We start from the raw sequence: 27,309 nt of genomic DNA, 5'->3' as shown, positions 1-27,309 counted from the left end.
GTTAAAGTTGAAGGGGTATGAATACTTTTTCAAGGCACTATATGCCAAATTTGTCTGTTAAGAAGTTAATCTTACATGTAAACCACTGTATAAGGAGCACTTCTTCACTTCATTAGGGTTCGAGTGGAGGTTTACCAGATTTCATCTGTTTACGCATGTTGAGCATGTACTGCGGAAGGAAGACAGTTTAATATCACTTTTATATTTTCCAACCACAGAAGACGCTGCCATCAAAGACTACATCCTCAGCGTCTGATGAAGACTAGCTGGCACACAGTATTTGTCATGTTGGTGTGAATTAAGAAATGAGATGAGCAGCTATGAGTTTAAGTGCAGCAGCCAGTGGATTTGTTCTCTTCCTTCTCTCACTAACAGGTATTGTGTACCCTTATATTTGATTTATATCTGCAGTTACACCTCGACACCAGAGCTGTTTCTGGCTGTCACACATCCACCATCTGCAGGAATTACGTATACATGTTTGCATTTGATTTGTACTTACAGTTTTCATATATTTAAATATTTTTTGTAAATAAATACAGATGCTGTCTGATGTGTACAAACACCGCAGATATTATATATACATGCATTTAGAAAAAGACAGAGTGGTTTCCACTTTTCACATTCTCAGCAACTTCACCATGACACTTAACATTATAAAGCTACAGTATGTCTCTATTATACAGGATAAAAAGAAGAAACAACTGATGCATTAATTGTTATAATTTACTTTTTATAATATTTATTTAAGTATAGTAATGTTTTTTGACATACTGTAGTTACTTTAGTGTTACATTATATATCATTGAATTACAGGGAGAAAAATTCTAAAGATTAACAGAATTTTCTGTTATACTTTGTTGTCAAGTAGTATAAATGGATCATTTAGATAACAGATAATTTAAAATGTGTAAATCTATTTATATTCTAAGATAATCGTTTCACACATTTGGCTGAGAAAAACAGTTGTTAAATATTTTTTATAATAGAAATGAAGCACAACGTTTTTTCAATTGTGTGAAGTTCTCCCTATATGCAGCGGGTAAAATAAGTATTGAACACGACACAAATTTTCTAAATAAATATATTTCTAAAGGTGCTATTGAGATCAAATTCGGCAACAACCCATTCAATCAAAACATGCAAAGAAATTAAACCACAGATGTTCAGAAATTATGTGTAATAAGGAGAAATAACACTGGGAAAAATTATTAAACATGCTTACTGACATATTTAATGCCTCGAAGACAATTCTCATGATTTTACTTTGAATAACACGATATCGATTTATTAAATCTTGAATAAATTTTTAAATATAAATGTATTTTGCCAGAAATGCCAGAACTGTTAACTGTTAACACCAAACTGTTAAAAAGCAGGTAAACTGATTCCACAGAAAGATGTAAACACAGAGCGCAGATCGGTCACTCGACAGTATGTACCTGTGCATGTCATCGGGTGCTGAAAGCCGATATCTCACAGACTGTGAAGCTGCAGGTTTCGTCACACCAAAATTCACTGGCAGCAAAAGAAGATCCAAACTACGTATCACATTAGAGAAACATCGTCATTAATTCCCTCTTACCTTTGCTGTTTTGCTCCCAGCACGATAAAAATCACACTTCCTGCACATCTCTCTCTCTCTCTCTCTCTCTCTCAGTGTACTTAAAGACCAGTTTCCCATCTCAAGTATCAGCATTATTCGCTTGCTTATTATACGCCAGTCTGCCCTTGTTTACAGTGCTGTCGGCCGCTGTTTTTAAATTTTATTTATTTGTTTTTTCCAAAAATGACCGTCGGTAAGAAAGCCCGATTTCTGCTGTTCAATACCAAAGAAATTTAAGCTTTTATAAATGATGCCAAATTGCAAAATGCTTAGCTGTGTCTCTAATAAAACCTCTGTAACTTTGCTCTGCTTCACTTCAGCAGCATCAGGTAATGTTCATACAGTTCATACACTTTTCAGTTATTTATTTGTAAAACATGTTTGGAATCATGTATGATTTTCGTTCCACTTCTCACATATACACCACTTTGTGTTGGTCTTTCACGTGGAATTCCAATAAAATTGATTCATGTTTGTGGCTGTAATGTGACAAAATGTGGAAAAGTTCAAGGGGGCCGAATACTTTTGCAAGCCACTCTATGTTGGTTCATGATTTTCTTCATTTTTTAATCCACTGTATTAAAGGTTATGTGCTATAAAGCCATAACCAGGAAGAAGCCAGGTGAGGAAAATCTCCTTCATATTTTTCTGTTTTACCCTCAGTTACTTTGACTGCATCGCTGCTGTGATGCTTCCACCTCTGATGCAGTCTCACAATTGTCAGCTTTGTTTTTATACATGTCAACTAAATAATACATGTGTATATATATATATATATACACACACACTGATAAATGATCAGAACTAGGGCTGGGTATCATCACTGATTTCTAGAATCGATTCGATTCCGATTCAATTCAATTCAATGTGAATCTGGGAAATTTAGCCTCAGACAGTCAGAAATATTATAATTCACATTTACATATTTTGTATCTATAAAAAGGAAGCTGACACTCGCAAGACTTTATCAAAGGTGTGAGCATCACAGCAGATGCCTTTTTGTCAAAGCAGCTGAAGATAAAACAGAAAAATATGAAGGTGATTTTCCTGGCCTGGGATTTTATAAAAATATTCTGCAGTACATCAAAAACAAAAGAAAACCATTAATCAACTTATGAACATTACCTCTGAAGTTACAGCGGTTTTATTAGAGACACGGCTAAGCGTTTTGCATTTTGCATAATTTAAAAAAGTTTAAATTTGTTCAGTAGCCTATTGAACAGCAGAAATGAGGTTTTCTTTTCGGAAGTAATTAAAGGGAAAAAAACAGCGGCCAACGGCGCTGTAAACAACAGTGGACTTGTGCGTAACAAGCAAGCGAATAATGCAGAAAACAGATTTTTAGACGGGAAACTGTTCTTGAAGTGTACTGTGTGTGTGTGTGTGTGTGTGAGAGAGAGAGAGAGCTGTGCATGACGTGTGATTTTCTCGTGGTGGAAGCAAAACAGCAAAAGTCAGAGTGAATTCATGACGATGTTTATGTGAAGCATAGTTTGGATCTTCTTTTGCTGCTGGTTCGGTCAATATTGTTTGGAGAGAGATCAAACTAACAGCTTTAGAATCAGCGCAAAAAGGGCGTAAACATAAAGTGCGGACCTGCCGAAACATCAGAATCAGTGAGCTGTCGGCTTTCAGCCCCGACCGTGTCCGTGCCGTCGGGTGAGAAAGGCGACATCTCACTGATTCTGATCCGCGGGTCCGCGCTTTGTTTTTACGTCTTTGTGCAGAATCCGTGTTCCTGCTCTCATTTACTGTTTTAGCTGTTTGGTGGTTGTCAAACTTTTGTGAGGTTTAACCTGAGATTCTGGCATTTCGGGCTAAATAAATTTACATTAAAAAAATCGATTCATTAAAAAAATCAATTCAGGATTTTAATGAATCGATAAATCGATTATCAAAACCCACCCCTACTTTATATGCAGTGCCCTTTGACCTCATAACATTGTTTGTATTATGGTATCAAAAGAGTTCAATTTTGGTCTCATCTGATCAGACTATATTCTCCCAGTATTTCACAGGCTTGTCTAAATGTTGTTCAGCAGACTTTAAAATCAACATGCTTTTTCTTCAGAAATTGAGTTTTGCGTGGTGAGCGTTCAAATAGGCGATGTTGGTTGAGCATTACTTATTATTTTCTTTAAAAAAAATCTTACCTGCTGATTCCAGATCTTTCTATAGGTCTCCACAAGTGCTCCTTGGCTCTTAGAAACTCTTCCGAATTCTTTTTACTCCTCTGTCTGAAATCTTGCAGGGAGGATCTGATCATGGCCGGTTTGTGGTAAAACGATGTTCTTTCCACTTCCACATTATGGCCCCAGCAGTGCTCACTGCAATTTTCAGTACTTTAGAAATTCCCCTGTGACCAATGCCATCACAATGTTTTCCAACAATAAGGTCGTGACAGCCTTATGAGAGCATAGTGGCTTCACCCATCATGAGATGTTTCTTGTGTGGATGGCCTGTCTGAACCAGATGATATTAATTTGCACTTCGTGACAGGATTGGTTTCTAATTTCTGACAGATTTCAGCTGGTGGCATTATTTTCCGTGCCTTTTTTGCAACTCCACTTTTTTGTGTTCAATACTTTTTCCTTTTGTCATTTCCCATTATTACACATAACTTGATTTATGGACATCTATGGTTTGATTTCTTTGCATGTGTGGATTGGATGGTTTGTTACTTACATTGGGTGAGAATTTCATGTCAATAGCGCCTTTAAAAATATATTTACTTAGAAATGTGGTTTAGTTTTCCATATTTATTTTACCTGCTGTAATTACTCGACTTCATAATTTTACTGTTGTTTGTTATTATAAATCTGACCCATTTTGATGTGTTCTGTGTTACAGTGGTTGAAAGCCAGGATAATTATGGAGTGACTTACACTTCTACTCAGATCTGTGCCTTTAAAGGATCAACAGTGGACATAGGCTGCTCCTTCAAACACCCTTCAAGATATACGTATTTATGGAACACAGTTTGGTTCACCAAAGGAAATGATAATAACCCCGATGATCTGAAAACCGACCCAGTATATGCAGGTCGAGTGTCGTACAGTTCTGACTGGAAGAGCTGCACTCTGACAATCAGAGACCTGAGAGAGAGCGACTCAGCTGTGTACAAGTTCAGGTTTGAAACAAACCAGAAAAGTTTTATTGGTTTACCTGGAGTCACTCTGACTGTCACAGGTAACATTTTTATTTACACATCAGTCAAAACCTATTATTACCATGACTGTGTGCATTTGCATTATTGATAATGGATGTCTACGTTTCTGCTCTGATTTTATTTCTTCACATAATCAGTTCTTCAGGTACACGTGGACACATCATCATATCCTGACTCAGCAACACTGACTTGTCGGGGCAGTTGTCGACTAAATAATCATCTCTTCTATGCCTGGTACAAAAATGGTCAGAAAATTTCTAATCAGTCAGACCAGTACTGGTATACAGACAATCTGAATCCTTCAGATAGCTACTCCTGTGCTGTAACAGGTCATGAAGATTTCTCCTCTCCTTCAGTGTGTGAGTTTATTTCAGTAACATAAAATCATCTTGTAGAGTCACTACATACATCTGAATAAAAACAGTCAAACTCACAGTAACTACTTTCTAAATCTGACTTAAAAATCATTTTATGTTTCAGGTGTCCAAGATGATTCATGCAACAGAGTGAATTACAGCAACAGAAGAATCTGTGCAGTCAAAGGCTCATCAGTGGACATTTCTTCTACTTACAACAGTTATGAAAGTTCAATCCAGTCAACATCCTGGTTCCGTTCTGGTCGTGGATCTGAGGACCTCAGAGAAGACTCCCAGCATGCAGGTCGTGTTGAGGTGACTGAAACAGAGCGAGGACGCTCCACTCTGAGAATCAGAGACCTGACAGAGAGTGATTCAGCCGAGTATCACTTCAAATTCAAAACACAAAGCTTTGAATGGGGGAGTAGTTTACCTGGAACAACTCTGACTGTCACAGGTACTGATCAACACACACTGATGGATATTTAATCAATTTTTATTTGCATGTTCTCCCATACCTTTTAATAATAGTTTGAATGGTTTCGGGTCTAGAGATGGAGAGAATTAATACTTTGTTTCTAATTAATTTTATCACTTCTGTGAATTTTACTAATGTCTCCCTCAGTGTGAGAGTGACTGACATCTTATTTATTGTTTCTTGTCCACTGTTCAAGATGTTCAGGTCAGAGGGTTCAATGGACGACAGTTGAATTGTGTCACCAGATGTGATCCTTATGTTTCATCTTATGTCTGGTACAAAAATGGACAACAAGTGATTGGAGCCAGCTCTTCTTCTTATGAAGCTCAATATGACACTTCATACAGCTACCCATATCAAAGGTCATATGGCAATAAAAACAGCTACTCATGTGCTTTAAAAGGATTTGAGGATTTTCACTCTCCATTAGTTTGTGAGTTCACTTTGAGGTTTTACCTGAATAAAAACTTAATCTAGGTGATAATTAATGTCATGTTCTGTCAATAAATTTGGTTTTAAAAAAAATTGTAATTGTAATTTTTCAGGTATATATGTTGAACGGTGCAACAGAGTGAATTACAGTAACAGAAGAATCTGTGCATTCAAAGGATCATCAGTGGACATTTCATGTACTTACAACAGTTATGAAAGTTCAATCCAATCAAAGTCCTGGTTCCGTTCTGGTCGTGGATCTGAGGACCTCACAGAAGACTCCCAGTATGCAGGTCGTGTTGAGGTGATTGAAACAGAGAGAGGACGCTCCACTCTGAGAATCAGAGACCTGACAGAGAGTGATTCAGCCGAGTATCACTTCAAATTCAAAACACAAAGATTTGAATGGAAGAGTAGTTTACCTGGAACAACTCTGACTGTCACAGGTACTGATGAATACACACTGATGGATATTTCATTCAGTTAAGTCATTTAATTAATAATGTGACTATTTTTGTTATTTCACACAGCTCTGCAGGTGAAGGTGAGCAGAATAATATCAGTCCATGAGTCTCAGACTGAGGCAGAGCTGAAGTGTGAAAGCAGCTGCAGTCCAGCTGGTCGTCTTTCTTTTGTCTGGTTCAAAAACAATCAGTTTATGGTTGAACGACGTTCTTATCAAGATCTGTTCAGTCCTGGAGACATCATCTCCTGTGCTTTCAAAGGACACGAAGGTTATCACTCAGATCCTGTGTGTAAGTTTACTTCATTGCGTTATGTGGTCATCATCCCAAATAAGTTGGGATGATGTCCCAAATAACATCTACACCCTTTTTTTTCACCAAACTGTTGGTTCAGATATTCAGCATAACTTACAATACTATACAATAATTTAAATTGTGTGAGTGTGTTACAGTACAAAGAGTTTAAAGGTGAGTGCAGCCAGGTTCATGAATCAGAAACATTTATTGACTTAGAGTAAGTTCAAAAAGAACAGTCAATGTGATGAACAATGGTTTGACCATGTAAATAAATAAATAAATAAATAAATGTTTATTTATATAGCACCTTTCAAGACAGAATCACAAAGTGCTGCACACATAAAAAGATTTAAAAAGAGAAAATAAAACAGGCAAAAAATTAACCAAAAGCAGTTTTAAAAAGGTAAGTTTTGAGTTGTTTTTTAAAAACAGCTACTGAGTCCACAGTTCTTAATGCTTGGGGGAGAGAGTTCCACAGTCTAGGGGCCACAGTGGCAAAAGCTCTATCACCCTTAGTCCTCCTCTTAGTATTTTTTATAGCAAGTAAGCCCTGATCAGATGACCTCAAAGACCTGCTAGGGACATCGGGCTGTAGCAGATCAAAGATGTAGGCAGGTGCCAGTCCGTGCACAGCTCTGTAGGTCAAGACCAGGATCTTAAAATCAACTCTAAATTTAACAGGAAGCCAGTGTAACTGAGATAATAACGGTGTCACATGTGAGTACTTGGAGGTGTTACGTCTACACTACCGATTGACTGGCTGGCATTCCCAGTCAACCCACATTTAACCTCTTAAACCGTATCTATTTGTTTCCACACACCTTAAACCGTATTAACTTAAACACATAACTTCTTAACTCAAAATTTACCCCCAAAATGAACAACAATGAATTTAGTCAGACTACTATGCCCTATTTTAAAACTAATTAGTCAAGATCACTATGGACCAACGCCAGAAGCCCAGACTGAGTGAATATTATTTAATTAAATTTAGTTTTAACTTCCAATATAGCGCCTTTGGATAAAATCAACAGGTGGCACTCACCTTTTCTTATGACGCCTGGCGTCACTCAGACAGGCTGCTGGCCTCCGCCCCTGTTTGTCACCCACACGATAGCTGCAAGCTCCCCTCCTCTCCAACCGGAGTTTCGGCACCAAGTTGTTACGTCTGGTTCAGTTTGGGTAAGAAGGAAAAACAGCCGAGTCCGTGTAGGTGACAAACATAGTGATTTTATTGCACACTTCTAAGACAGAAGCATGGGAAGACAAGCGTACAGCCTCAGATCTCCAAAGAGTGGACAGCTCCCCATCCTTATATAACCCATGATCCCATGATGACGTAACACAGTCAGACCTTACTGGAAATGATAACAGTTTTGGGCCTGTTCAGAGAGTTTACCTAATATGGACATCAACTGTTAGTTGTTAGAGAAAACAAGTGTGTATTACATTCGTGCCTTTTGTGAAAGTATATCTGTCCTCAGACGACCCTCCTATTCTTACTAAAGGCCTGTGTACGTGCAGAACTGAACATAGAACCAAGGCAGGGTCCAGCAGGCCCCACAGGCTTCTGAGTGATTACAGAACTGTGAAACAGCTTTAAGCAAATAACATGAATAGTACAGAACAACAATAGACTGATTAAAGTACTGATAATCTGTGTAGATTAATGTTAACATAGATATGGTTCAAAGATTATTCTGTCAACTGGTTCAACAATGGTAAATGATTAATGATTGATACTTCTGATTATAACTGTGATCATAAGAAATATCTCCTGGTCACATTCCTCCTCTTTGGGCTGGCTTGCCAGCCCAACTCACACCAGGATTTATTTCCAAACCAAACAAACACGTTATGACACTTATCAATCCCAACGCCTCCGTTGTTTTCCAATTTTCCCACAACCCAGCTGTTCTTTTAGCTTCGGACTCGAGTTTCAGCCTGACACGCTTCAGGCCCCTTTACCACCTCCTCTTGGAGTGAAGAAACGCCCTCAGATTCTTCTTTCTTCGACTTCCGGGGTTATACCACCCTTCAGTCGTCACACAGATCTCGTTGGTCTCTGGTGTTCCTAGTTTTCGCCAACCCCTTCCTGGTTATCGCTGTGGTTATGGGATCCATCTTCTCAAGGAGCCCCAAGGCCATGACACTTGACCCCAGTTGCTGTGAAGGATCCCCATATCTCCGTGTCCCCGTCTGGTGTCTGTTCCCTTCTCTGCAAGAGACAGAAAGCCAACACCTCTCCTGCGCTGGCTCTCCTAACCTAATGTTGTTGACTTTGTTTATTCCAATCCTATGCCATGCTTATGTGTGTAAGCGTGCATGCATTTAACCCTCTGCACGTGAAGTCAATAGCTCCAATATATCAATCCGATCCGTTGTCGGATGAAGCTTTTGACCTTCACAGACTAAGTGCCAGCTCCTTATAAGCACATTTGCAATGTGTGTATAAAAATGAACAACAGACCTCAAACAAATTGGGCATTCTTAATTCTAACTTGAGTGTAGTACTCAGTTTCTGATCATCTAATTATGCTTCTCACTCGTTCCCTAAATTGTCTAGAAACCTTTAATTTTGCCATACCTAAATTATTAAAACACAGACCAAATGATAGACCCCCTATATAGCTTTTACCTTTATGAGCACACTTCAATAATGAGCAACAACCTGCAATCTGTACCAAAAAATCTTCATGGTCCCACCTGCAATTAAAGATCAGATGCATTTTATACCTGTTTTAATTCCTCCTTATATAGAACCTCCTCAGTTTCAGGTTAGTAGCGATTAGTCTCAATTAATCGTTCTAGTTGTATTTTGCAATTCAGCTAAAAAGCAAACCTGTTACAGTAAACAGCTTATTTACAACCACCTGCAAATCATAAGAGTAATAAAAGATTCAGCACAACAGACAAGTATCATGTTCAGGATTTCTCCAATCATTAAATCACTAATATTGCCACAATTTGCTTTATTCACCCTTTGGGCAATGTTATTCCAAGAGAGAGAGAGAGAGAGAGAGAGAGAGAGAGAGAGAGAGAGAGAGAGCCCCTAATGGCCAGTTAGTGGGCTCTAGGTTAAACTGTCCCCAAATTAGTTATTTGTTATTATTACTTGTTTTCATGTCACTTGTCTGTTTTCTACTGCACCCTTCTCACCAAAGCAAAGCAAACATTAGCAGCACATTGACCGTAGTCAGGCATCCACATCCCATAGGTGCTATAAAAACATTTCCTGTAAAAGAATCACAGTTTTCAAGACAGGGTGTGTCTCCCCCAACACTCTCACCAGAATACAGTGTAATAGCATCCCCAACTCCTAACCCATAAACACCGTTTCTTCACACATCCGCCCAGAAATCCTGTAATAGAAAAACATTAAAACTGTAACCCTGTAGGGAAGAAAATGTAAATGGTAACGCTGCGCAGTTACCTCTGTAAGCAACACAAGACACAAAAATGGCATTTACAGGTTCACTCATCCTCGAATATTTTGTCATCCTTCTACTCCTGTAAAAAGAAACACACATAAATTCATCCACCCTTTTATCCTATCTAGGTGGAGGTGGTTAACCTTGAGTCATGGTCAAGTCTTGTCATCTTTTACCAGTCAGTCCGTTTGTTTTTATTCCCAGTCTTTCATCCATTCATCCATTCTTTGCTGATAGTGAAACCTGTCGTCGCATTTAGTTTCCACACTCAGCAAAATGACGTCATCTCAAAAAGAAAACAAGAACTTGAGTTTGGATTACCTCGCTGAATCCTTTTTTAGACAGGGACTCTCGTTTCTAATTGTCCCCACAAGTGTTTCCTCCAGAACCCATTTCAATGCGGAGAAACTCACTTACAACAATTTTCTCGCCGACGTGTAATGCTTGTAATTTCCGATGTGCAGATCTGCGTAAAGAAAAGATTCAGAAACAAAACACTGCACTGTTCAAAATATAAAACAAAATAAAATGAAAAATAACAAAAACAAAATGCAGACGCCCGGGTCTTAGGACTTGTCACTGAATATTCTTCCCATCAATAAAAATACCAACCTAAACCTACACAGAGTCAAATCAACACCACCTCAACCTTTTCATATTCCTAAACCTATATGTTTTGCGTTCGTGAAACAAAATTGAACCATTAAGTAATTTGAGCTCTTGAAATGTTTTAATTCTCTTAATTCTGCCAGTTTATTTCAACACTTATTCAATGACTTTTATTCAACTGCTACTTGGTGACTCGAATTTTACCTGTTCAAATTGCCTAGGGTTCAACAAAGTCTAGATCCCCGTTATCATGAAACTTGAACGGTGTACGATGATTTACTTACAGTAATTTAGAATCATCACTCAACCTAGCTCTACTACTGGCACTGCGCGACTTTTCTCACACTGGAAACCAGAATTTAGTACAGAACTTTAATGCCTCAGGCAATCGTGCTCAAGGGCTGTCCCCCCTTCTCTTCTTCTTTGTCCGTGTGTTCCTCCTTTATTAAATCTCCATCACAATGACATGGCGCTCTGAAATAAAACTCACACTGTTAATTCCTCGTTTTCACTCTGCACCACTGCTCAGAGTGTTTTCTTTTCTTTTTAGTGTACAGTAAACAATTGAGTCGAGGCCTTAAGCCCCAGATATCTCGCACAGGCATCGTTTTCATAACCAAACCGCTCCGGACTCTGCTCCCCAGACCACACAAATGCCCTCTGGGCTTATTATTATAGCATATTCTATATTTGACTTTGTTGTGTGCAGCATTGAGCCTTTGTCAGTAAAGCATTCTTCATTGCAGCAGCTGGAGCATTGTGTGTCACTTCTTAGTAAATTAAGTCAACATTTTGATTTTAGTGCATGGGTATGTATCAGTTTTCACTCCCTCAACGAGTGCATAAGTGTTCATGTGTGTGTTTCTCTTCATTCTAAGTCGGCGCATGCAGAAGTGTGTGTTCGTGTGTTGGTGTATGTTTGTGTTCATCACCTTCCTGTTCTGTAGTTTAGGTAAACCAGCGGCCTGAAGCATGCCCTAGGGTCCTCCCCTCCTCTTTGGGTCTGTTTCCATCCGTTGTTGCAGCTGCCTACATCTTCTCCTTGTAACTTGACCCTTTTGCTTCTGTAGCTCTTTCAGGGTTTACTCCTGCTGTTGGAGCTTTGCGTCAAGTCTGACGACCTCCTGCTCCAGCAAGCTTCCGCCTGATTTCAAGTCCTGTACGTGAAACTCCACATCTGACTGATGAGTTCCATTAGCAGCCAGCTCCTCCGGAGCCATGCTCAGTTTCTGCTCTGATGCCTTAAGCTCTTACTGAGGGCAAAAACCTCAGAGTCTTTTCCTTCCACGTCAGATCAGAGTCTATTTATGTTGTCTTTCCTTTGCTCCACGGCCTTCTGCAGCTCTTCCGTTCGGCTCTTCTCAGAGGTCAGCATTCTTTTGCTCACCCTCCCTTTTCCTCCGGGCTCCATGCGCGTCTCGTCACAGCTCTGTCAGCTGACGCAGTCTGGGAATTTCCCCCGTGTAGTGAAACGGGCTTTAGGTTTAGTGCTCTCCGTCTCTACTGCATGAGATCGCTTTTTTGCAGCGCTGTTGACATCCTCAAGTTGTTGTTGTGAGTCCAGCTGCTGTGGCCTTCAGGGGTCAAAGGGTCAAAGATGGTCGCGGAGAGGGCAACGATGGTAGAGGGGAGGGTAGGAGTCCAGGTCAGCTTCGGCTTTCAGAAAAAACAAAAACAAAACAAAGCAGGCGAACAGGAAAATGATGTTGTGTTGTGTTGGCTGTGTTGTGTTGGCTGTGTTATCCTGAGAGGGGAGAAACAACAACTGGGCCTCCTTTCCCCCCCTTTTTTGTTTTTTCTCACCACAAACAACACCACATAATCAACTCATAACCCCCCAAGTTGACAGGACAACACAGATACGTGTTAAAATTCTTAAGATCCTGCTTAGAAACCTAAAAAGGAATTTTCTATCATTCAGTAGTCATTTGTCTTAAACAATCAACAAAAACATGTCCCAATTTAACCACTAAATTTGTCGTATCCTCACTTAATCATCAGACCAGTGTCTTTGTCTTTTCACGTTAAGTTGTCGTCCTGCAACCCAGAGAGTCTATTTGTCAGTAGTGGATAAACTATATCATTTAAAAACAGGTGTATGTTAAGTGTCGCTACTTTAACCTTGCATGTACGTGCACATGTATGTAAGCTGTTTCTTCATTGCATGTATGGGTGCGTCTGTATATGGGTTAATTTAACTTTTTCTCAAACGAGGCATTTCTCTAACACGCACATGTGTCTGTTCCTCACACTTCTCATACCTTCCTCTGGTTGTGTGTGGTTTTATTTGTTTCAGTGATTTACCAGGAACATCTCTTCCTTTTCCCCATGTCTTCCGCCAGAGGTTAACACTGGTGAGATTCAGGGACACAGCACCCAGAGCAGTTCAGCGAGAAAAACCTGCCTCAAACTACATTCTCTCTTTTTTGTTTTTCCGGGAGGGGTGAGGACAACTCTGGTGTCCAGCCGTGAATTTTAGCCAAAGCTTGGCCTGTCTTCTGCTGCCGTACTCAGGTTTCCAGGTTAAGAAAAAACACCTGTATGAAGACACTAAACATACATTTAGTATTTGTATAAACATAACTGCCTAAATTATTGAACTCTTGAGGAGGGTGGATTTCAGAATCAGAATCAGAATCAGAATCTTTATAGTCATTGTCATGAGACCAACGAAATTATGAATGGTCCCCGATCATTGCATCATCCCCAGCAATATCAAATATAAAAAAAAAACACTAAAATTCAATAAATAAAATAGATAGAATACTTAACATACTAAGTATTCCCACAGTCATGCTTCAGACCGTGCATAGATTAACACAAGAGTGGCATGGTGGACATTTTTGTAGTATTCAGATGTGTTATTGCAGTTGGATAACAGCTGTGTATGAGTCTATTAGTCCTTACTCTGCTTGCCCTGTACCGTCTGCCTTAGGGCAACAGTTCGAACAGGGAGTGGCCAGGATGTGAGGTGTCTTTTATGATGTTTCGGGCCTTTTTAAAACAGTGGGCGTTGTTTGACTCTTTACTAACTTTAAACCCCACCATAACAATTTCTCACTCACAAACTTCTGTGCATCCATTTAAACATGCGAAGCCAGCACAAAATCACACACATACCCCTACAGCAAAGCTTTAACATAACCACACTGCAACTCCTCCCTTAAACGGGAGAAATCACCCTGAATCAACCAACTCTATATAAAACGTCAAACAAAGATAAACCACAAACATTTCTACACTTCGGTGTCTTCCACGCAGCACTAGGCAGAAAAACACCAATCACTCACAGTCTACAACAAAAGAAAAACCTGCTCTTTTCACAACTCTCACAGCTAAAGTCAAAACTCTTACCCAGAGCCTCTGAAATAATAAAAAATCACCAAATACTCGGTTACTCTTTTCACTCGCTCCTTCCCACTCCCTTCTTCCTCATACAGCATACACGCTCGCTCCCGCGGACCCACTCGGCCCCGCGGGCTCACTCGGCCCCCACCTTTTTTCTCTCACAGAGACAGAGAGAGACCCTTTTCCTTTTTCTTTTTTTTTTACTTCGGTCTATCTGCACAGAGTTTACCTCATCTCTTTCCTTCTATGGGCATGCACACTTCCTGTCTCACACACACACAGCCCCTCTCTCAGAGAGAGCAGAAAAGAGTTTTTCCTTTTTTCAACACTCAGGAGAAATTCAACAGACAGTTTATACCACTATTTTACCCTTTATTTACACACACCGGTAATTTATGTTCTATTTACACAGAAGAGAAAGGCGTTTTCGTTTTTTCACACTCTGAATCCACACAGAAAAAATTCAACAACACAAGACAGTTTATACAATTTACACTTTTAAATGCACAGACACACGGGTAATTTATATACAGTATACACGGGCCCGCATAGACGTCATATCCCAGAAGAGGTTACTCCTAACTTTTTTGACTAATTTAAAAGCACCTATAGCCCAGGCCTAGCCTTGCTGGTCAATACACACCTCGGGAACGCCCTCCCGATAGCGCTCGAATTCCTAAGAAAACACCATATGCCAGAACAACTTTATCTCACTTCTCTATTTCTCTGCTGGTGTTGCTAAATTTTTGACTAATTTAAAAGCATCTTTCAGCCCAGAGCCCGGCTCTTGCTGATCAATTACCGTTTCAAGTACGCCGCCTTGAAAAACGGTCAAATTACTAAATTCTAATTACTTTTAAAACTACTTCCCCGCCAGGAAAACACGGAGCTCCACCAGCCACGTGACACATCCCAGTTCACGCTTTTGGCTTTACTTAAAGCTCAGTGTGCCCAACGTTTAGATAGGATGCAGCCAGGTCTAACCTTCTTAATCAATCAATGCAGTAGAAGGCAATCACTCATAGATTACCTGGCCATTAAGGGCGTCCCAACATTCCCCCGGTAGGCCAACCGAGCTTAAACATAACAACGCGTCCGTTGCATGTGGCGTCTGCCAAAACGCTGAACAACTGCATTCCTAGAGAGCCTAGCTTCTCAGTCCTAAACGAATTTACTTGTTTAAAAAGCCTCACGGTGAGCTCTCAGCCCCCCCGTTTAATTATCTGAAGCCCGAGACCGTCTCTGCTACCCAATTAAAACCAAATTAACCCTACACTACCGATTGACTGGCTGGCATTCCCAGTCAACCCACATTTAACCTCTTAAACCGTATCTATTTGTTTCCACACACCTTAAACCGTATTAACTTAAACACATAACTTCTTAACTCAAAATTTACCCCCAAAATGAACAACAATGAATTTAGTCAGACTACTATGCCCTATTTTAAAACTAATTAGTCAAGATCACTATGGACCAACGCCAGAAGCCCAGACTGAGTGAATATTATTTAATTAAATTTAGTTTTAACTTCCAATATAGCGCCTTTGGATAAAATCAACAGGTGGCACTCACCTTTTCTTATGACGCCTGGCGTCACTCAGACAGGCTGCTGGCCTCCGCCCCTGTTTGTCACCCACACGATAGCTGCAAGCTCCCCTCCTCTCCAACCGGAGTTTCGGCACCAAGTTGTTACGTCTGGTTCAGTTTGGGTAAGAAGGAAAAACAGCCGAGTCCGTGTAGGTGACAAACATAGTGATTTTATTGCACACTTCTAAGACAGAAGCATGGGAAGACAAGCGTACAGCCTCAGATCTCCAAAGAGTGGACAGCTCCCCATCCTTATATAACCCATGATCCCATGATGACGTAACACAGTCAGACCTTACTGGAAATGATAACAGTTTTGGGCCTGTTCAGAGAGTTTACCTAATATGGACATCAACTGTTAGTTGTTAGAGAAAACAAGTGTGTATTACATTCGTGCCTTTTGTGAAAGTATATCTGTCCTCAGACGACCCTCCTATTCTTACTAAAGGCCTGTGTACGTGCAGAACTGAACATAGAACCAAGGCAGGGTCCAGCAGGCCCCACAGGCTTCTGAGTGATTACAGAACTGTGAAACAGCTTTAAGCAAATAACATGAATAGTACAGAACAACAATAGACTGATTAAAGTACTGATAATCTGTGTAGATTAATGTTAACATAGATATGGTTCAAAGATTATTCTGTCAACTGGTTCAACAATGGTAAATGATTAATGATTGATACTTCTGATTATAACTGTGATCATAAGAAATATCTCCTGGTCACAGAGGATTTTGTCAAAAGCCTCGCTGCAGTGTTTTGCACAACCTGCAGACGATCCAGAGAACCTTTGCTTAGACGCATAAACAGCGAATTACAATAATCCAAGCGTGACGAAATAAATGCATGTATAGCAATCTCGAGTTCAGAGCGAGATAAAACCGGGCTTAGCCTAGCCACATTTCTCAAATGATAAAAACAAGACTGAACCAGAGATTTCACATGCCCATCCAATGTGAGACTCGAGTCAAAGGTGACACCTAAATTCCTGATAGAGGATTTAACATAAAGTGAGAGAGGACCAAGGGCTTTCACTATCTGCGATAGAAACCTATCAGGGGCGCATACGAGGACTTCGGTTTTCCCCTCGTTGAGTTGGAGGAAATTTGCAGCCATCCAACGTTTGATCAAATCTAAGCAATCATTCAGACGCTGAAGCTTAGATAAATCCTCGGGCATAAAAGAAACGTACAACTGAATATCATCAGCAAAATAGTGATAAGAAATGTCCTCAAAAGAGCCCATTATATGCTGGAGGGGGAGAAGATAAATTCAAAACAATAAAGGCCCCAAAACTGACCCTTGAGGGACACCATAAGTAAGGGAGGTAGAGGATGACCTAAAATCGGAGACTGCCACAGAAAAGGATCGGTGATGGAGATAAGAGGAGAACCACTCTAATGCAGTTCCAGATACACCAACCCATTTCTTCAGCCTTTCAATGAGGATGTGATGGTCAACTGTGTCGAAAGCTGATGTGAGGTCCAACATGAGTAGAACAGAGCATTTTCCTGCATCATTATTCATCAAGATATCCCTTGAGACCCTAAGAAGAGCTGTCTCCGTGGAGTGAAATTGACGAAAACCGGACTGAAACTTATCGTAAATGCCATGTTTGTCCAGAGCTGCCATAAGCTGCTTAGCCACAACCTTATCTAGAAGTTTAGCGATTAACGGTAACTTAGAGATAGGTCTGTAGCTGTTCCAAAGAGAGGAGTCAAGCTGAGAGTTTTTTAAAAGTGGGAGAATAGCAGTGTTTTTAAAATAAACCGGAACTATACCAGATGCCAGTGAAGAGTTGATTAAAGTGAGCACACATGGGCCAATAGACTGGAAGACATTTTTGAATAATGATGCAGGTATAATGTCAAGTGAACAGGAGGATTCACTGAATTCACAGTGTGTGAATGTGTGCGTGAATGGGTGGATGACTGGATATGTAAATAGCGCTTTGGGGTCCTTAGGGACTAGAAAAGCGCTATATAAATACAGGCCATTTACCAGGCCAGGCCACTAATTTCACTAGCTCAAGTAGTGAAACCGGAGAGAAAGTATCCAAGATAATGGGCCGGGATGGGGTAGAGATTGAGATAACAGGTGAGTGTGTAAAAATCATTCTCACGTTATGAATTTTTGCAAGCAGAAAAGACAGAAAATTTTCACAGTCCTCGTTAGAAAATATAGGGGCCGCAGGCAGAGCAGGAGTAACAATGTCACTAATGGTGTTGAAAAGCACCTTAGGATTGCCTCTGCTCTTTGTAACCAAGTGTGAGAAATGGGCAGCCCTCGCATCTCTGATCGCATTATTAAAAGAAGCTAAAAGGTCCTTAAGATAGAGGAGGTGAACATTTAGATGAGTTTTCCTCCACCTACGCTCCGGTTTACGACAATCACGTTTTAGACAACGAATACTGTCATTTAGCCAAGGAGGAGATTTAGAGGCAGAAACACTCCTCATCTTAACCGGACAAATTTCATCTAAAATAGAAAGGCAATAATTATTAAAAAGACTGGTTGAGAAATCAACACCATTTTGAGAAGATAGCTGTAAGTTAAAAGCATCCACAAATTTGTAAATATTGTAAAACTTTTCTTCTGTCATTTAATGGTCGGGCATTGTACAGCTACAAGCATTTCATCCCCATGTCATACTGTGTATGGTTGTGTGTGTGTGACAAATAAAATTTGAATTTGGAATTTGAATTTGAAATTTCTCTGCTGTGGAGGAGTTTAAGATGCGAGAGCTAACCATCCGTCTGACGGGGGACAAAGGCTCATTAAAAGACAAGTTAAAAACAATAACATAGTGATCAGAAATAAAAATGTCCTCAGAGCAAATAAAATCAATATTTAAACCCAAAGTAAAAACAAGGTCCAGTGTGTGACCTTTGCTGTGTGTAGGACCGGACACATGCTGAGTCAAATGAAAAGAATCCATAATGTTCATAAAGTCTCTGGCGAATGGGTCGGAGTCATTATCAACGTGTATGTTAAAGTCCCCAACTATAAGCACCCTAGACAGCCTCATAGTAGCGGATAAGAAGTCACTGAGCTCCGATAAAAATAACCTGTTATATCCAGGTGGACGATACACCACAGCACAGTAGAAAGGATCCTTGTTACCAATTTTAAGCAGCTGCAGCTCAAACGAGTGAAAAAGTCCAGTTTTCACGGAGCGGCAGGAGAAACGGTCCTGGAAAGCCACGGCAAGCCCACCACCCCGACCAGACAAGTATAGCCATCCGGGCAGAGTTCAATAAGTGACGAGTAGTCTACATCCCGCTGCCAGGTCTCAGTCAGGAATAAAAAATCTAGTTTTTTAGATAATATAAAATCATTCAACAAGAATGATTTATTAGAGAGAGATCGAGCGTTAAAAAGTGCCATATTCAGTGAGCTAGAAGCCTCATTATTTGCAGAGGCTCGAGTTAAGGGACGTAAATACACAGGGTTCGAGCCGTCACGCTCGTAGAATCCACTCACCGAGGGAAGAAAAAGCCAGCCCGCAGAAGAGTCTGGATAAACCCTCCTGAGGTGGCACGGTCTCAAAGAGCCGGGCCCAGCGTATCCAAACAAGGCCGTGGAAAACAAGTCCCCCTCCATGGAGCTTTTCTGGACACAGGAGACAACGCACGCTCGACATCGCTTACCAGACAAACCACGCCGCCAGTACATCCTGAGCTTTACCTGAATACCTCCTCTTCTCCCTCTCCTTCTCCGTGGTCTAGAGGGACCACTGAAATCGCCTGATGAGGATCCAGCTAATGGAGGAGGGTGGAAAATGCCAGAGGACGACGAGACATCGTGTGGCATCATAGAGGATCGGATGGATAGCAAAGCCAGGGCCGCAAATACATCCTTAAAACTGAGTGAGAACAGTAGAGCAGAAAAAAACAACACAACAGTAGTAGAGCGCGACAAACTACAACCGGCAGCGGCAGAGCCGAACACAGGCGCCATCATACCGGAAGGACTCGTATTGTTGTTGTGAAGAAAGCAAATAATTACATGAAAGACAGTAGTATTCTGAACAACAAATAATTAAGATTAAAGAGGAACATCTACTTAAGGAAATAAGGTGACTTCATTATAAAGTTGCTGTGGAGAAGAGGTAGGAGAAGATGAGTTGAGCAATCATTGCTTTTTCCCCATGCATAACAAAGCAATCTTAACCACCGCCTTGTCTCACCATTTATAGTCAGGGAAAAATTGTTTGAACCCCTGCTGATTTTGTAAGTTTGCCCCTTACAAAGAAATGGTCAGTCTATAATTTCAAAGGTAGGTTTATTTGAACAGTGAGTGACAGAACAATAACCACCAAACCCAGAAAAATGTATTTCTAAAAATCCGGTCCAGTTGTCCTGTCCCCTTGGCAGAAAAAACACCCTGCATGTTTGATGGTGGGGACGGTGTTCCTGGAGTCATAGGCACCATTCTTCCTCCTCCAAACACAGCGAGTTGAGTTGATGTCAAATATCTCAATTTTTGCCTCATCTAACCACAACACTTTCACCCGGTCCCCCTCTGAATTATTGAGAGGTTCAGTGGCAAACTTCAAACAGGGGATTGCAGGATTTCAGTCCTTCATGGCGTAGTGTTTTCTTGGTCCAGCTGCCTTGAGATCACTGATGTTCCTTCCGAGTATTTCTGGGCTGGTTCCACATTGTTCTCATTATTACTGAAACTACATGAGGTGAGATCTTGCATAGAACTCCAGACCGAGGGAGAATGGCAGTTATTTTATAGTTCTTCCATTTGTGAATAATAATGTTGTCACCTTCTCACCCAGCTGCTTGGTGATGGTCTTATAGCTGATTCCAGCCTTGTGTAGGGCCAGAATTTTGATTTGCCTGATATACTTGGAAAGCTCTTTCATCTTGGCCATGGTACAGAGTTTGGAATCTGGATGCACTGATGGCTTCTATGGACATCTGTATTTTATACAGGTAATGAGTTGAGAAGGCTCCCAACATCAGCTGTATAAAATACACTTGGGAGCCAGAAATCTTGCTGACTGGTGGGGGATCAAATAATTATTTCCTTCATGAAAGTGCAAGTTCATTTATAACTTTTTTGAAATGCATTTTTCTGCATTTTATTTCCGTTATTGATCTCACACTGTTCAAATAAACCCACCATTGAAATTAAAGACTCATCTTTGTTAGCGGCCAAACTTGCAAAATAAGCAGCGGTTCAAATAATGTTTCCCCTGACTGTAAGTGGTTTAATTTTATTTTGAAATACAAATGTAGATGTAATCCTGCTTATTTAGCTTATTTAGAGGATTTGATTACTAGTTTAATAAACAGGGATGTGCTTCTGACAGGGTTGTGCAGGGATCTGTTTTTGACTGTCTACAAAGGTCTGTCCATGGACTGTCATGTGTACATCCAATTTATGGAACAACTGACAAATCCAGCAAACATGGTATGTTCATGCAAAGCATGAACCTAATATATTGAGGATAACAGATCCTTCAAATATTTAAAGGCTGACTGTTTCCCCATACTTGAGGGTGTGACAGACTGAAATGAAAGTGAGGGAAATGTCTTGACCATAACTTTAAAGAAGAAATACGGATATTTTGAATAAACATTAATGCCAGAAGAATAAAGATTAAAGTTTGTATTCTTGTGTTTTGCTTGCTGTAATTATTAACAGAAAAATACACAATGTATTATGACGTTAATTCTAATGTTAATATTTTCTGTTCTAGACATTCCAAAGCTTCCCTCTGTGTCAGTGAGTCCCTCTGCTGAGATAGTGGAGGGAAGTTCAGTGACTCTGACTTGTAGCAGTGATGCTAACCCAGCAGCTAATTACACCTGGTACAAGGAACAACAACCGATCAGCCAAGAAAAGCAGATCATCTTCAGGTCCATCTGGTTTTCTGACTCTGGAAAGTATTGCTGTACCGCTGAGAATGAGCTGGGCAAAACAATATCTAAAGTCATCTCTATCAATGTGAAATGTGAGTGAAAAAACTTTTTGAAAACATAATTTCCCTCTGCTGAGATAGTGGAGGGCAGTTCAGTGACTCTGACCTGTAGCAGTGATGCTAACCTAGCAGCTAGTTACACCTGGTACAAGGAACAAAACAGATCAGTAGAAAACAGCAGTTAATCTTACAGTTACAGAACAATTTATTTAGTTTATTATTGGTTTACCAGTGTCAGTTATGTAGGGAAATAAAATAAGATTACAGTATGTATACATTTATGAATCAGATAATACACCCATAACCTGTTACCAAATGGTGTTGACAGTGCTTTCAGTCTCAGCTTTCATCATGTCCTCGAGATTTTCAGTTGGCTCAAGTTGGCTGCCAAAGATATGGGGCGCCATTTGTAAAGTGAAACATGCTGAAATTAACGGCAACACATTTTTCCACATTTAGCTCAAAACAAGTCATTTTTTACAACATTTAGTAAAATATTTGTAACTTTTCATATTTAAAACAGAATTTTAAATGTTAAATCTAAATGTTAAATATTCAATCTAAATGATAACTGTTAAATCTAAATGTTATATTTAAATCTAAATGTTAAATGTTAAATCTAAATATTATATTTAAATCTAAATCTAAATCTAAATGTTAAATGTTAAATCTAAATATTATATTTAAATCTGAATCTAAATGTTAAATCTAAATGCTAAATGTTAAATGTTAAATCTAAATGTTATATTTAAATTAAATGTTAAATGTTAAATCTAAATATTATATTTAAATCTAAATCTAAATGTTAAATCTAAATATTATATTTAAATCTAAATGTTAAATCTAAATATTATATTTAAATCTAAATGTTAAATGTTAAATCTAAATATTATATTTAAATCTGAATCTAAATGTTAAATCTAAATGCTAAATGTTAAATGTTAAATCTAAATGTTTAGGCTAACATGCAAATTTATTGCACGGATCAGCGGAAATACCAAAATAAAAGCTTTCCGAAAACCTCCGGTGCAAAAGTGTGCCGGTAGTGGTCAGACACGTTCTCACTCCCAAAGCGTAATAATTTTCGCTAGGTGACAAATTGTCAACATTTTATGCTTTCGGGTACCCAACACGTTCCTAAATTACGGCATCGGAAAAAAGGAGAGCACATGAGAACCGTTTGGACTCAATCTACACGTTCGTTCATTTTCTAAAAATCGCTTTGGAAAACACTATTTTACGTCATTTAACTGCTAGTAAAGGTCAGGAATAAGGTTATAGTTAGATAAGGTTAGGTTTAGGGCTGGAACACATGGCTGGAACATCTATTATGGCGGGACTGTCATTCCACTGGAATTCAGCCATAACCCGACCATGAGAAAGCACGTCCGGCGATTTAGCTGAAAACATCGGAAGATCTGTTTTGTCGGCGATCCAAAGGTTTAGCAGTAGTGCACTCTTAGCAGCTGCAGTCTCCACTTCACAATCGCTGCAGCACATGTCCAGCAAAATCGCTGGACATGCTCGTAGGCAAGAAGTGAAGCAGCACATGGCGGGCAGAAGCGAGGAAGAGAACAGACACAATTTTGCACCAGAGGTTTTCAGGAAGCTTTTATTTTGGTATTTCCGTTGATCCGTACAATAAATTTGCATATTAGCCTAAACATTTAGGTTTAACATTTAACATTTAGCATTTAGATTTAACATTTAACATTTAGATTTAAATATAATATTTAGATTTAACATTTAACATTTAGATTTAACATTTAGATTTAACTTTTAACATTTAGATTTAACATTTAACATTTAGATTTAACATTTAGATTTAACATTTAACATTTAGATTTAATATTTAACATTTGATGAAAAGTTACAAATATTTTACTAAATGTTGTAAAAAATTACTCGAAAAAATATGTTTTTGTAAGGTTTTGAGCTAAATGTGGAAAAATGTTGCCGTTAATTTCAGCATGTTTCACTTTACAAACGGCGCCCCATACAAAGACATCATCATAGTCTGCTTCATGAACAATGCCTTTTTATCGGTTTTGTTTTGTTAGACCATATATTACTGTATCACACCCACAAAACAACCCGAGAGACATTCTTACATTCCATACAAAACACTTGAATAATGATAATTACAAGAGCTCTTTACAAGTAAAAATACCAAGTGTGGGTTGTAATATTTCATCTGTTCTCCAGGCTGATTTTTGATGATCTATTTCATCATGCTGTCATAGTCAATGCTGCTGTATATCCAGCTCTGTTTTTCTTAAAAAGAAATCTTGTGGTGCTTTGTGTCTATGTGTTTGACATTTTCCAAATACAAACTGAAAGAGAGTAAATGAAATCTTGTAGGATGGTGACCAGCGTGATATGAGCAAACTCTCAGGTTTGGCAATCAGTGTGTAGCAGTTTCACTGTTTGCCAGTCTACAGACACGGTCGTTGTCCTAAATATGTCAGATAGAGTTTCATTGCTACTTGCAGCTGTGGAGCTTTTTAGATGAAATTAAGTGGCCTCCCATTAGTCCCGTTAGCTAATGCTAACCACAAGTCTTACTGTCCTGTTTTCTCTGTATTTAGTGTTGAGTCGGTTGAGGTCGACTTCAGTAAAAATCAAGATCTGCATGTTTTAACACACAAACAGTTGTTGTCCTGGCATTAGGTACAATCAAAATAGTAGTACAATGGAGTTGTTACAATGTCCTAATGTTTGTTTTAGTATTGTTAAAGTTTAGAGTTAGAATTAGATTCAGAATCGAGTCGTTAATTTGAAGATTTTAGTCTGATCGGTTAAATGTTTTATCTCCATTTCTATGTGATCCCAAATCTTGCAATCCAGTGACAAATGTTCGGTTTTGTCACTGTTTCCTAGACTCATGGAAAAAAATCGCTGCAGCTGCATTAATCGCTGTTCTAATTCTGGCTGTCATAATCATCTGTGGGATCATATTCATTATGTGAGCAGTTCAGTTTTATTGTTGTTATTAAAAAAGTCTTTAGTGTTTTCATGTAATAATTCACTGATATGGTCATTCGTCCTTCTGTACAGAAGAAAAGGGTGCTTCAAAACAAATTCATCCAGAGAGAGGCCAGACAACAAAGCAGAGGTAAGGAAGAAGAGGTCAGGTATCAGGTATACATATATGAACCTGAAAAAGACCATGTTAATGTAACTTAATATCCTTGTACATGTCTGTATACTGCTGTCATACACTGCACAGTTGAAAGATAAAGTTAGCTGTTGTAGTACAGAAAAGTGGGTATTAACCCAACCAGATATTAAGCTGCGTATACATTTTTTGACTGTGGGCCATTTAAGATAAAGAAAAAATGGTGGTGATAGCTTTGATTGTGTTTAATGTGGTTGTCCTATCTTAAACAGTGGAAGAACTTAAAAGGTTGGCTGTAGTAATCTTGTAAACAAAGACGGTCTGAGATAAAATCATTACAATGCCAGAAATTTAGGGTGATCCTCTCACAGTGTGCCTGCTGCTGCAATCAACATCTATTAACCAACCATCAGAAACGGAGCATGATGATCAGCTGTGCTGATCAACTGAGCACCAACACTCATGAAAGCGACAAAACAAAGAGAAATGATGGAAGTATCTGGCTTTTAGGAGTTCCAATAAAGAGGAAGATCTAGTAGAGCTCTTGCAGCAGGTTGTTATATGACAGCTGCCAGCTGTTATCAAGTCTGAATCCAGTCTGATGATTCGGTATGGACACCAACAGCAGAGGAATAAAAGCTGATCATTATCATTGTACGATTCACATGCTTCAAACTTCATGTCCCACCCAGGTTTATGAGATCCACACTGCACAGTGTGGCTTGTAATGATTGATTTATAATACTGCACAGTGTGTGGGTACCTTTAGTTAAGACAGTGACTAATTGTAATCAGTTTTCATGTGTTGAGAAAATGACACTTATTTGTTTAATGCTGTTGTTGATGGCATTGCTCTTCCTTTGCTCGGGATATAAACCTCTCCAGGAATACAGATACAAGGTTTGGGAGGCTGTGGCTCAGTTGGCAGGGGAGGGCGGGGGGGGTCCAACCATAACCTTTCACCTTTAATAGTTATCTTGAATTTCAGGAAAATTCATATTATTACATGTTTGACCCTGCACCAAGTGGGCGTCCAGAGCATGGCGGCCCTTCAGCTCCAGCACAGAGTAGAGCAGCAGAGGAGCAGCAGGATGATCTTTGCTATTCCAGTGTAACTTTCATAAAGAAGCCAGAAGAGCACGACTACTACAACATTCTCCCCATTAAGACCAAAAGAAGAAAAGAAAAGGATGAAGAAGTAACAGATGTGGACTACACTGTGGTCAGATTTAACAGCACCCAAAGGTGAGGACACTTATTTTCTGTGGGAATGTTTCCATAATTTCTTTGTTTTGATTTTGTAAATGCATTATTTATTTAGTTTTGGTGTAACTTTGGTCTAACTTAAGAAAAGAAAACACTTAATGTTACTGATATTGTGATTTTTATTGACATCATGTTTACCTTTACAGATTAAGAGATCAACAGGCTGCAGAGTATTCATCAGCACTGTACAGCACAGTCAGGAAAAAGTAGAGTATGAACATGAATGTTTGTCCTCAGTAGGGATGGGTATCGTTTAGGTTTTATCTGATACCGGTGCCAAATCGGTACTTTTGAAACGGTGCCGGTGCTCAAACGGTGCTCAAACCGGTGCTTAAAGAATGGAGAACACAAAATTGGTCCAAAAACCTCTCATATTCAGCTGGTTTTTTGTAAAAAGATAACAATGTTAGCCTTTTCTGCAGCTATGGGGCATATATGGTATCACTCTTGGCTGGAAGCAGTGCTTAAACAATGGAAAAAATACAAACTTTGTCCAAAAACCTCTCATGTTTAGCTGTTTCCCTCTTTTTCTTTGGTCATTTTAGCCTTTTTGGCCAGGGTGAAGGGAGTATCTGCCATCAAACAAGAAGACAGCCGCATGTAGCTATGATGATGTTTGCTAGTTCACCTTACATGCATTAATGTAATAACGTGGTTAGCCTACTCAACGTAAATTACACACGAACAACATTAAGCTACTCACGCAGAGTAGAACGGCTGCTGCTGCATCATCATCCTCATCATTTCTGCTACACTGGCAGGGCTAGGGGCCAGGACGCTCCTCTTCGTGTTTTTGGGGGATGTTGCATAACAGGCAACCCACCCGCAGTAGATGTGCTCGGTGTGAGGTCTCGCAGCAAGCTATCAAATACGGCGCATTTCTGGGCTTTTAAAAAAAACGCTATGCGTTGCCAGGTGTTTCATCGGATTTGAGGTGTTACCTCCTTTGACAGTATCACAGTATCAGCTTAAAGCACTTGTTGCTGCTGAGTTTGCATCTTTTGCTGTGAAGTACAGCCAGACTTTGACCGCTTCGCCTTGGGCATTTTTAATCTGTAGCTCTGCATAAGGCCCCGCCTACCATCCTTGGAAACGTAAAATGATTGGCTAGAAGTGTATCACAGCTCAGGAAAAAAAAGCACCGAAATAAAGCACCGAAATGTGCGCTGCTTTTCGGTCTGGTTACTACCGTTTATGTCAGAACCGAC

At 39.5% G+C, this 27,309-nt stretch overlaps 1 protein-coding gene across 1 annotated transcript; it reads left to right on the top strand.

Annotated features, from left to right (window-relative positions):
* Nucleotides 1-308: 308 nt before the first annotated feature.
* LOC147327134 (uncharacterized) lies at nucleotides 309-27,173 on the top strand. Its single transcript, XM_086294757.1, has 12 exons — nucleotides 309-375; nucleotides 4,457-4,795; nucleotides 4,913-5,134; nucleotides 5,256-5,588; nucleotides 5,806-6,042; nucleotides 6,155-6,487; nucleotides 6,572-6,796; nucleotides 21,496-21,750; nucleotides 24,598-24,682; nucleotides 24,775-24,832; nucleotides 25,824-26,080; nucleotides 26,248-27,173. Exons 1-12 carry the CDS (start codon nucleotides 321-323, stop codon nucleotides 26,309-26,311), a joined length of 2,463 nt encoding a protein of 820 aa, XP_086150883.1. The 5' UTR covers nucleotides 309-320; the 3' UTR covers nucleotides 26,312-27,173.
* Nucleotides 27,174-27,309: the final 136 nt, after the last annotated feature.

This window comes from Aulonocara sp. 'chitande type north' Nkhata Bay, linkage group LG6, assembly GCF_057382095.1.
Source record: "Aulonocara sp. 'chitande type north' Nkhata Bay isolate Kocher_YH1m ecotype deep benthic linkage group LG6, A_spYH_male_GT1.1, whole genome shotgun sequence".
Lineage (NCBI taxonomy): Eukaryota > Metazoa > Chordata > Actinopteri > Cichliformes > Cichlidae > Aulonocara > Aulonocara sp. 'chitande type north' Nkhata Bay.
The sequence above is the reverse complement of the archived record's forward strand: the minus strand, read 5'-3'. Positions and strand labels throughout refer to the sequence as shown.